Genomic DNA, 12015 nt, shown 5'->3' with positions numbered 1-12015 from the left:
CTTACTAATTTAATACTAACTTGTCCAGTCACTAGTATGAAATTTGCAAGTGTCAGTCATGTGAATAATACATATTTATTAAGCACCTGCTGCTAGTCAGCCTAAACGCCTTCATGAAGCATTTGGTCTTTTATGAACCATCAAGAAATGCTTTACTTCAAAGCAAAACTTATAGTGCTTCTTTAAAGAGACATAACGTAACTTTCTCCTTCTTGCACTATTTTAAGTATACTGATAATTTTCCAACTCAAGATTAATCAAATGTTAACTAAAAGGAAAAAAATGCAACTTTATTAAAGAATCAAGGAGAAAATTATGACTACATTTCATCAAAAGGCAGCAAGAAATTAATTGGCATTATCCTCACAGGGGAACAATGATTATTTTTCTAAAACTTGTATCAGCACCACCACTGGCAAAAAAAAAAGGGCATAAAATTTTTTGGTAGTAGTATGATTGCTTCATTTCAAATGAAGTAGAGTGTTCTCTCAGGGCAGTTAATATCAATAATGTAATTAAACAATCGAATAATGACAAATGATAGTCAAAGGAAAGTAGAACTTTTAGAATTCAGCAGCACCAGTAGGGCGAACCACTGTGAATTACACATGTTGATGGGTAAGCGAATAGTTCATAAGAGATCTTGGTGGCTCCTATTGGGGAGTAGGATGCTTATTTTCAAATGGAACTTACTATTAACTACTGCATTTCTCATAAAAGGCTAGCAAAGGCCACAACAAAAGTACATGTATTCCAAAGAGGCAGAGAACTTGATTGATGAAGTTGACGTCTGTGTGCTATGGCTTGGCCCCCATGAATGTGAAAGAAGGCTTTCCTTTTAGAAGGATGTTCAGCTTTCCAGTTTTTATAATTCGAAATCACCAATTGCAAGGGAGCCCAACGTTGAGAAGGATAAGCGCCAAGCAGATTAAAATAAGATACAGTGTTTTATGTTTGTTTTTCAGTTAGAGACTTTGGGGGATCAAAGAGGGAGTTTGGGTTGAGTGTACCAAATTAGAGTTAGGTTGAAGGTATAAGTCCCTAACGTCAGCAGAGTGGGCAACTCTAGTTCACAATAAACTACTTTATATTTTCTGAGCAACTGGGAGAAAGGAGCTTTGAGATTCCTGTCATTAAGTAATGTCAAAGAAGGGGAAATGTTAATTACACCACTTTGACCAGTATACACCATATACGTGTATGGAAATGTCACCTTGCAGCCCAGAAACTTATATAATTATTATCAGTAAAAATTTTAAAACCTGTAATAAAAAAACGAAGCAATACAAAGACTAAAGGGAGATCATTATTTTTTTTTTTAATACCTACATGGGGAAATGTAAAGTTGAATCACTTTGAGAAGAAATAAGATGCAGCTTTTTCTTAAACGTGTAATAGTTCCAAAGGACAGGTAGAGGCTATTTGGGCACTGAAATTTTCACAAACATGGTCAGCTGTTCTGGCAGCGCTCACAAGGTGTTGAACACACAGAATCATTGCTCTCTAGAAGTTATTGTGTATCTCAAGAAATACAAGAAAGACAATTTAAAAATTCAGCATGAGGTGGGGGGCGGGGGAAGCCCAGAAAATCAATGGGAAACTTTTAATTTCTCTTATTGGGGTTTTATGGATCCAGTGTTGGGTCAATATTTACTTGGGAGAAGAAAGCACATTTCCCCATACTGCTCTGTATACGATGTTCCAGGGTGACTGAGCAGTAATTCCAGAGCACCCTGCTCTTGGAACACAATAGCTTGCAGCATGCCACACTTCTTTTCCAGTAGCAGTTGACAGGAAGTTTATCTTTTCCAGCCCCCTTTTAAAAGCTGAGCGATAAGTTCTCTTCATTCCATTCCATTTCCAGAACTGCTTTTATATCCAGCAGCCTATCAGGCAGCAGCACAAAGACTGAAAAATTGGAAATGCTCCTGGTCTACGATTACTAATGAAAGAGCAGTGTTTTTTGTTTGATGTTTTCTGGATATAAGGCTTTCTGCTGGAGTTTGTGAAGGTTACAAAAGTGTATAAACAGTGGTCACATCTGTTCATCTGTTTGGGAGAGCAAGACAGATACACGCAGGCAGCAGACAGTTTTTAATGATCCGTGATATGTGCGTGATAGGAAAGTTCCGGTACACACAGGGAGTATAAAATCTAGATAGCTGGATCAGGAAGTCATCCCTGGATGGGAAATAGTAGAAATACCGAAACTCCAGATATCTCAGCCTAGCTCACCAATTACCAAGAATCAAATTTGGAAATTATATTATTTTATGGTTTTCTAAAAATTTAATTCTAAAGTCAGATATACAGAGAGTAGGAGAGACAGAGAGAAAGATCTTCCATCCATTGCTTCACTCCCTAAGTGGCAGCAATGTGCAGAGCTGTGCTGATCTGAAACCAGGAGTCAAGAGCTTCTTCCAGGTGACCACATGGGTGCAGGGTCCAAGCTTTGGGCTGTCCTTGACTGCTCTGCCAGGAGTGAGCTGGATGGGAAGCAGGACCGCCGGGAAACGAACTGCCGTCCATATGGGATCTTAGTAGGCACGCAAGGCAAGGACCTTAGCAGTTAGGCTACTGTACCAAACCCTATTTTTTTAAAAAAAAGATTTATTTATTTTTATTTGAGAGGCAGATATTACAGAGAGAGAGAGAGACAAACAGACAGACAGATGGACAGATAGGTATATTCCATCTGCTGATTCACCCTCCAAACGGCCACATTGTCCAGAGCTGAAATAACCTGAAGCCAAGCGCCAAGGGCTTATTTCTGGGTCTCTCTCCTGGGTGCAGGGGTCCAAGGACCCATGCCATTCTCTACCATTTTCCCAGGTCATAAGCAGAGAGTTGGGTCAGAATTAGAGCAGCTGGGACTCCAATCGGCACCCTAAGGGATGGCAGTGCTGCAGGATGACAGTTAGCCTGCTCCGCTGCTGTGCCGGCACCTGCTTTATGATTGATTTAATACGTACAGAAAGGAAAATCAAAAGTTGCGAGATTCATTCAAATTCATATTCCTAGTCCCTGAGGGCCCAGGCTGTTGGATATGCTGAGTTGCAAGGCCTGTTTCCATGTGTGTAATTTGAAAAGTCTAAGAAAGTATGCTGATGTTAAATGGGAGAAATCATGAACACCTCATTAAGTTGTTTGGATTCAATTCTGCGGGTAATACGGACTAAAATCTTGAATTCTTACAAAATATCTAATAACCAAATTGCAAATGAGAGACGGATTCTTGCTCGTGTGATATGTTGCTTCCTTGACTGTTTTTTTCTTCCTGACATCCATCGCACCCTTCTCTCCTGTTGCCATTCCCGCCCCTTTGAATGCTTTTCCTCGTTGTCTCTCCTGAGCCTGGCGTCTTCTCTGGGTGATCTGCCTCTCTTCTGCTCTGCTCATAAATTAGCTCCGTTTAGCTGCACGGTGTTCCAGTTCATATGGATTGTGTGTACAGATTGTGAAAAGTGGGAACACCATTTTTGTTTTGAATCGCTCTTCTTGTTGATGGCAGTAAAAGAAAGCTGTGACCAGCATCAATGATATCAGCCACTTTTACACTTAGAAAGTATTTTTTTTCCCCCTCATTTCAAGAGTTGTCTGCTTCATCCTCTTCCCAGTGTGGTAGCTAGCTGCAAGAGAAAGCTTAGGCATCCAAATCACGCTGCGAGAGATGCAAAGCTGTGTGTGTTGTCTTTTTTTTTTTTTTTTTTTTTTTTGGGCTGGCCTCTCTTGATTTCATCTCCGTGATTCTGGGACGCTGACCTGTGTTCTTGTGAAATGTTTGTGGCGTCTGTGACTCACAGCTTCCTTTCTTCTCATGATGAAAGCCCACACAACAGTCCGTGATGCTTCCAGCTACCGCCTTGGGCTCACTATGCCTGCTCCTCTAAGGGCTGATTGTGACTTCCCTGGAAGCATTCTTAGTCTAATCGGTCTTCCCTGTGGCCCCCGTGTGCAACGATGAGCTGTCAGACTCACCAGTGCTAACCCAGCCATCTTCTGTACTCTCACAGCACCCACATGGGATCCCAGCGCATCCAAAACAAGATTTTTATCCACTAGGCTACTGTGCCAGTCCCTTCCTCTAGTCACTTCTTCAAATGAGTCAATCAGTATGCTATCTCTGGACTGTCTACCAGACTCATTAAGAGACATTTTTATTGGGGGTGGTGATGGTAGCCTTGTTGTGATTTTAAATGTTACAGACCTCTAAAGGGCAACAAGCTAGGGTTGTGATTACCATGCTGTGTGCAGGAGATTGCTACACAAATATGAGTGAAGCATGGAGGATCCAGCGGGAGAGACACGTGGAAAGCTTTATTAGAAAGAATTGGCTTCTATTATGCTGAGGACTGGTGAGGCGAGTGTGGCCGTCATAGGGCGGGCCAGCAATGGGAAATCTTTGTTGGAAACAAAAGATGATATCCCTAATATCAGGTTCTCACTGAGCACAGGGGAGCCTCCGCCCTGCTTTAAGACCTGCCAGTTAATGGATTCAGTTCTACCCTGTTGTCTAGGACTCTCTCTCTTTCTTAACCATTATCTTTCAACAATCAGAACAAAATAAAATGAAAACCCCCTCACATCCAATCTTGGTAAATGGGTTAGATTTCTTTGGGGATCTTCCCAATTGAAAGGACGGACTCAGAACCCTAACCAAGAGGAGAGAGAGGACAGAGCGGGTCAATCAACCATCTCAGATATATGTTGGTAGCGAAATACGGGGCAAGCGGAGACTCTGTGGTGGACTATGTCAATCAGTGGATTCTTCAGAGACCTCATAGTGCTTGGCGTGGCGAGATTGGTGGGAATTCATAACTGGGGAACTATCAAAACCACTTGAACAAGAACTTCAGAGCGTGCCCTACACCTGGGACCTGGGGAGGGTGGGAGATTGGGTGGGCCTTCTCCCTTAATACCCTCCTTTTAAACATGAAGGAAACAATGTGGAAGTGATGGCCTTGTCCACTTTCCTATAGCCCTTGAACCTTTTTACCCTAATTGAACATGTGAAGATTGTCAAAAATATAATTAAAAAAATGATCTCATACTTAAGATGATGAGTTAATGTTCATGTAGTGAGTTCTAGAACTTCAACCTTTGGCAAATTCGTTTTTTTAATTTTTTTTCTGCGATGATCTCATATTGTCAACAGTTGAACTGTGGCACTTGTGTCATCTGAAATTTTAGTCTATTTTAGAGGACAAGGCAGCTGGGAGAATAGGTCCCAGCAAAGACTGTTTTTCACATTCACAAAGCTTTTAATTCATCTTTTTAATGGCAAGCTTGCTGCATCTAATAAAATCTGCATATGTTCTTCGCAAACTTTATTGGAAGATATTTACTTTTTTCTAACATTCTCCAGATATTTTTAAAGTTGCTTATAAGAATTGGACTGATGGTAAACATTCAGATTCTTATCCTCTTGGTGCAAATTAAAAGGTGTGAATTACTTATCTGAGTTGCTTTATTGTTGTTATACCATATGCCATTCACAATTACTGAGCACACTACTGAAGGCCCGTGTTTGCAGCCCGCTATTAAAACATTAAATTAAGCCATGTAGAAAATGATGTATTTTAAGAGGACAATATTTTAGTGAACATCTTTGCTTCTATTGTCTGGTTAATTGTTGATGGAATTTCCCCCAAGGCTGTGAAAATGCAACAAGTAATGATGCAAGGAAAGAAATATTGGGAGCGATCATGACTTGTTTTGGAAATGTTCTATGCTTTCACAAAATTAAAGCAGTGCCTTAGACGCCCCACAAACCTATCTTGACACTGGAATGCTGGACTTTATACCATTCGGTATACCTACAATCTCAGGGTACACTGAAAGAGTAGAATGATGGGCTTGTGACTGCTGTTGAGGGGGACTATCGTTACAATACAGGGGGAGCAGTGAGTGCAAGGGAGAGGCAGTGTGGGAGGATGAAGGGGAAAATTCCTGATCCCGAGGAACTGTATCATGAAAAATAAAGAATAATAACAATAAAAAAGACACAGTAGAATGCTGTGCAGGAATAGAAGTCTCCCACGGATAAGACACAGGCTCACTGCTTATTTCCTGTGCTGACGTGTCTGCCTGTGCACAGCCTACCAGAGGAAGGAAGGCCTAAAGGAAAGTCTATTTCTGCACCTGCTGAAGTGGCAGTGCCCTTAGCTATGGCCTGAACTACATGACTTCTTCAGTTTTTTAGAGTATTTTGCAGCTCGGGGACTAAGTTTCTGTATAATACTATGCAGTCAATGAGCAGTCTCCTATTTTGAACTTTATTTGCGCTATCATCCATGTAAAGCATAGAATGTGGTTTGCTACTGATTAAAAAAAAAATTACAACAGCCAGATGCATTTCTTGAAAGAATCTGGCAGACTTAAACATATGGATTTAAAGGTAGTTAATAACTAGACAAATGATAAAAACTGGATGTAGATACAGCCAGTAGAACAAGAATATTCTAGAACACAACAGAAATGGTGCACTTTTTATGGCTCTGAAGTAAAATATCTATAGAATACTTAGTGTTATTCTTGGTAATTTATTTCTTGACTTTCTTCTTCTTGCTCCTTATAATACTAGCATTCTGGGAAATTCTAAAAACTGCACTATTTTTAATAAAATAGACTTTAACTCTTCCCCAAGTGTTACAGTTAATTTGGGTAATGCCAGTCTGTTACTGTTAGAATTGCTATTCAATGAAAAATGTATTATGATGTGCTACACACATTAAAAAATACATGATAATGAGCAAAAGTGAGTTAAACATGATTGTGCCTATGCCAGCGTTATGACAGGAAGCATTTTCTGTGATGGCAATGATTTCCATATTAGAGATAATTTTGTTGTCTGATTTTCACTGTATTCTCCTTGCTGCATATTGATTCACAAAATTTGTTCCATTATTCATTCCTATAAGATGCTAGTGCCAAAAAAATCTAATTAACTTCCTCTCCTATTCCTTGGAAAAATTCAAGGATAATAAAGTAGATTCTAGTAGCCCAATTTTACCCCTAAATTGCATCTTAAAAAAAAAAAACCCAATTCCCTTTACAGGTTTAGGTTCTTGTTAGAAGAGGTATCATTGGGCCCGGCGCGGTGGCGCAAGTGGTTAAAGGTCCTCACCTTGCACGCCCGGGATCCCATATGGGCACTGGTTCTATCCCGGCAGCCCCGCTTCCCTTCCAGCTCCCTGCCTGTGGCCTGGGAAAGCAGTCGAGGACGGCCCAAAGCTTTGGGACCCTGCACCCGCGTGGGAGACCCGGAAGAGGCTCCTGGCTTCAGATCGGCATAGCATCATAGCATCTGCCGTTGCGCTCACATAGCATCGGCCGTTGCACTCACTTGGGGAGTGAATCATCGGACGGAAGATCTTCCTCTCTGTCTCTCCTCTCTGTATATCCGGCTTTCCAATAAAAAAATAATAAAAATAAATCTTTAAAAAAAAAGAAGCTATTTGGAAATGTAGATTTCAGCCGAAGCAACTTATACATTATATATTATCATACTGTTCATATTCAGGGAGTCTGAAAAAGATTCTCTTCCTGATTATGAATTCATTTTTATCAGAGTTGCATACATTCATATACTCCCTTGTATGTAGTGTCAGCAGTTGCAAGTGATTGCTGATCCACCATCCAACTGGTTTTTGGATACTAGTTGTAGGTCAAACCTTCGCAAGTTTGAAATTGCCCGTCTTGGTAGTCACAGCTTCTCCTACTCTTCATTTGCTTAAAGAAAAATGTCTTGGCATTGATATTTTGCTCACTTTAGATAAATGAATTGCTAAATCCAGTTGAATTAATGTAGCAAAATGTTTTCAAAATGTTTGGAGGACATAAGTTCACAAAAGGCTTCTGGGGTTTTCTTCTAATTACAGTTACGTGTGAGATCTCAGTTGTTCAACTGTACATTCCAACACCAACAAGTTTTTAGGAGCCTATTCTTGGAGGCTGTGGCAATCACTTTAGTTATTGAGAAGTATATATGTGAAATAAACAAAAAAGAATGTGATCTGTCGAGTTGGCACACATTCATTGCTTGCTCCTCACACTCTCCCAGTACTAACCTGTCTCCTTCCATGGCTTTCCGTTCTGTTCTTTGCTCTTCAATCGGTTTCTTAGGTTTATCACCACCATGTAACCCCTCAGCCTAAGAAGGTACCAGACAGCGGTTCCGTAGAATGGGTGGTTTAGGTATTGAGATTTACTTGCGCAAAGAAACAAGTGGAGTTGTGGAATTGTGGCACTGTAGGTTGAGTCATAAATTAAGCTGTAGCTTGGGAGACTCACACCTCATGATGGAGTGCCTGGTTTAAGTCCCACCTCCACTTCTGATCCAACTTTCTAGTAAGAGGGGGGCAGCAAATGATGGGTCAAATACTCTGGTTTCTGCAGTCTGTGTGGGAGACTTGGGTAGATTACCAGCCCCCATAACCGACACAGGTCTGCTTTGCTCTGCCTTTCAGACAAATACAAACAAGCAAACAATTTTTTGGTGAGATTTATTTATTTTTATTGAAAAGTCAGGTATACATAGAGGAGGAGAGACAGAGAGGAAGACTTTTCGTCTGATGATTCACTCCCCAAGTGACCGTAACGACTGGTGCTGTGCATATCTGAAGCCAGGATCCAGGAACCTCCTCCAGGTTTCCCACATGGGTGCAGGGTCCCAAGGCTTTGGGCCGTCCTCGACTGCTTTCCCAGGCCACAAGCAGGGAGTTGGATGGGAAGTGGAGCTGCCGGGATTAGAACCGGTGCTCATATCGGATCCCGGCGCACTCAGGGCAAGGACTTTAGCTGTTGGGCCATGCTGCCGGGCCCCAAATAATCTTTTAAAGAAGGAAATAAGGGAATGCTTTTTTCCATTCAGTCATATATAGCCCTTCCCCAGTATTGTTTCCTTATAAAAATAAGAGTAGCCCAGCAATGAATGGCACTAATCTTTTTCCTTTCTTTCTCTCGCTTGCCTGCCTTCCTTCCTTCCTTCCTTCCTTCCTTCCTTCCTTTTAAAAACTGAACTTCACACATAGTTTTTGCGGTGTCTGATGTTAATGTTTAGGGAACTGTAGCCTCATATGGTCAGATTGGTGATGTTGCAGGTCCTCCCCAGACCTGAGACTCTTCCAGCCAGGCAGTGTGTAGGGACCTAAGCAGTTTGAAGTGTTCTTTGCTATAGCTTTTATCATTCAGAGCATCACTCCTTTTCTTCCCCATGGCCTAGCTTTTCCACTACTAATTTCCCTAAAGCTTTGAGGAAAATAAGCTTTTCTTTTCTACTGTGGTGTAAGAGAACTTGACAGTAAATATTGTGGAAAGAACTTCAAGGATATAGATCAGTGCCTAGGGGTACACATTTTTCGTTCAATTGTTTAACCCTTTGCCATTGCATGCTCTTCCAATACCCATGCTGTTTTTCCCTAAATGGTAGTTTGTAGACCTATTTTTTTCATCTTTATGGACTGATTGAATTCCTTAGCAGGTGTATGGGTAAAACTATGGCAGCACTTTCTGCATAAACTATGAATTATATCCTAATAGTTAAAGTGCTTCATTGTGGATTCTCGCAACTTTTGAGTCCTGCAGAATGAAAAAAGAAAAGCCTGTGAAAGACTGAATTCTTTTCTAGGAAATCTTTGAGAAGGCAAGCTTAAGTAGCAGTAGCAGTGGAGCAGCCAGCCTGAAAAGTGAACTCTCAGAAAGTGTCGACCTGCCCTCTGATGGTTTCCACGCCCCCAGTGCTAAGGATGAAGACAGGGCCTGTGATGAAATCCTGTCTGAGGATGCCTTCAATCTGGAAAATATCGAGAAAGGTAACTCCAGGGAAAGCGTGTAAACGTGAATGAGTCCTTGGCTCCTTTCTGTTTTCAAGTTCATTTTCTTTTTAATGTATTCTCGTTACTACACAGATATATATTCAGAGCTGGATGATGAGTTGGATATTTCCGATAATTCCAGCAGCTCCAGTTCAAGTCCCTTGAAAGAATCTACATTCAGTAAGCTTTCTTTACTTACCTTACAATTTGCCATTTGTGGGACTTGTGGGGTGGGGGAGTGATTTCACAACAGATTTTGCATTAAGCCAAGATCACCATCCACACAAGCCAGTGGTTTGCTTCCCAGTGTTGTAACGAGCAAGGACAGATGTGTCTGTCTCTCTAACAGAACCCAAAGGCCAACTGATTCACCGACTTTTACATCTCTCTGGCTAGCAAATAAATAACATCACTATTTCTGCCAGGAAATAGATGTTCTAACTGGGGAGTTGAAATAACTAATTTGAAGACAGCTAAATAATGACCTGAATAATGAAAATGACTTTCTATGGTTCTTTTTTGATTAGAGAAGTTGAAAAGCCTGTGGAAGAGATTACTTTTAGTATACAGGAATTCTTGTTCAGTTTTCTTCCCGATGACTGAAAAGGGGTGTATGACGTTGAAAACACTAAAAGAGAATTTTTTGCATTTTTTGGAATGTTGAAAAACCGTGATGTTTGCAGTCGGTCTACATGTTAGTGCTGACTCTTAGCCTGAAACAATAACAACATAGTGTGAGACATGTGAAAGAAAAGACAGTTTTAGATAAAATGTAGAGATTATAAGGAGAGATAGGACTCTCCGTACAATCAACAGATGTGAAACAGGAAGCACAGCGATGTTAAAGTTTGAAATGAGAAGAAAAATAATTTTTAATAAGATTGAGCTTGCACAACATCAAAAAGAATATACAGGAATTCCCTGAAATAAGTTGAATGTAAAGAATTCCCTCTCCTCACTGACTATATTGAAAAAACATCTCAAAGAGTTCAGCAGTCCCTCTGAAGATTAAGTGGAACCCCAAGGGTTTAGCTACATCCTTTGTCTTTTCCAAACTTAATTGGTCCATCCAAATAGTTGGTCCATATTTGTTGACACAATCAGAATGTCCAATATCCTGTCCTAGTTTTTTCCTTTCTGTAAATTCTTCTATTCTAGAAAACAATTTGGATTTGTGATTGAGAAAACATGAATATAAGCACAGGAAAAGCAGCTCATGCTACATGGAAAATTCTAGTCATTAGTGACTATTTTGGAATGAGTTTACTGTTACATAACCATGGGGATGATGAGAGAAAAGAGGATAAGAAGAAAAGAAAGAGGCAAAGTCATTGAACTTACTTTAGTTTTTGTTGTTGTTGTTTAGATTTTTATTTCATTTGGAAAGGCAGATTTTTTAAATATATTTTTATTTTGAATTTTGAATTACATGGTACAATTTTATTTAGGCTGGGATTCCCCCCCAAACTCCCCCCCCCGTCAGGTTTTTCCCATTTTGTTACAACAGTGTAGTCCTTCATAAGGAATCATATTTCTGTCAGTCTCTTATTTAAGTGTACTCCGACACTGTTGGTACAAACAGTGTCAGACATTGCAGCATCCCATTGTCTACACATGTCCAACAATTTCATTGGGAATCCATCTTTCGTCTGGAAGCAGGGATGCATGTTCCATTATACCCCCATATCTATATATGATAGACCCCAGTACTCCATCACTATATATTTCCATAAGTAGGAAGCCATGAAACAAGGTCAACAACTGGTATGAGTTAGAACAGCAACAACAATAACAACAAATTACAGCACCATGAAAAAATGCGCCGGTGAGTAACCAACACATGGGTGACAAAAAGGAAACACAGAAGTCTCTTGGGAAAAATGATGCCATTGTATAATACGTGAGTCCATGATGAATTCGAAAAGAGAAAAGAAATTATTTGGAATAAGCCAAACTAAAATAAAAAAAAAAAACATCAAAACACATGGGATACAGCCAAAAAAAGCAAACAAACAAACAAAAAAAACCAGTATGGATTAAATTATTGAAGTTATACTTGGAAAGGCGGATTTTACAGAGAGGAGAGTCAGAAGAATCTTCCATCTGCTGGTTCACTCCCCATAAAGCCATTTTTAATTAGCTTATTTGTTTTATAATCAAGTCGGATTTCTTACATAGTCTGGAAGTGAATCCCTTGTGT

The 12015-nt window shown here is 40.2% G+C and overlaps 1 protein-coding gene across 4 annotated transcripts in view; it reads left to right on the top strand.

The window, feature by feature from the left end:
• NEK10 (NIMA related kinase 10) overlaps positions 1–12015 on the top strand; it is a 144191-nt gene that overhangs the window by 95137 nt on the left and 37039 nt on the right. For all 4 annotated transcript variants that reach the window (XM_040965365.1, XM_040965358.1, XM_040965349.1 and 1 more), the window contains exons 26-27: positions 9629–9812; positions 9909–9995. In XM_040965365.1, the coding sequence (XP_040821299.1) occupies positions 9629–9812; positions 9909–9995 (271 nt within the window). The remainder of the gene's footprint in view (positions 1–9628; positions 9813–9908; positions 9996–12015) is intronic.

The sequence above is a fragment of the Ochotona curzoniae genome, unplaced genomic scaffold (genome assembly GCF_017591425.1).
Source record: "Ochotona curzoniae isolate NIBS_2020 unplaced genomic scaffold, NIBS_Ocur_1.0 contig_1302, whole genome shotgun sequence".
In the NCBI taxonomy this organism is placed as follows: domain Eukaryota; kingdom Metazoa; phylum Chordata; class Mammalia; order Lagomorpha; family Ochotonidae; genus Ochotona; species Ochotona curzoniae.
This window is presented reverse-complemented; position numbering and strand designations above follow the sequence as displayed.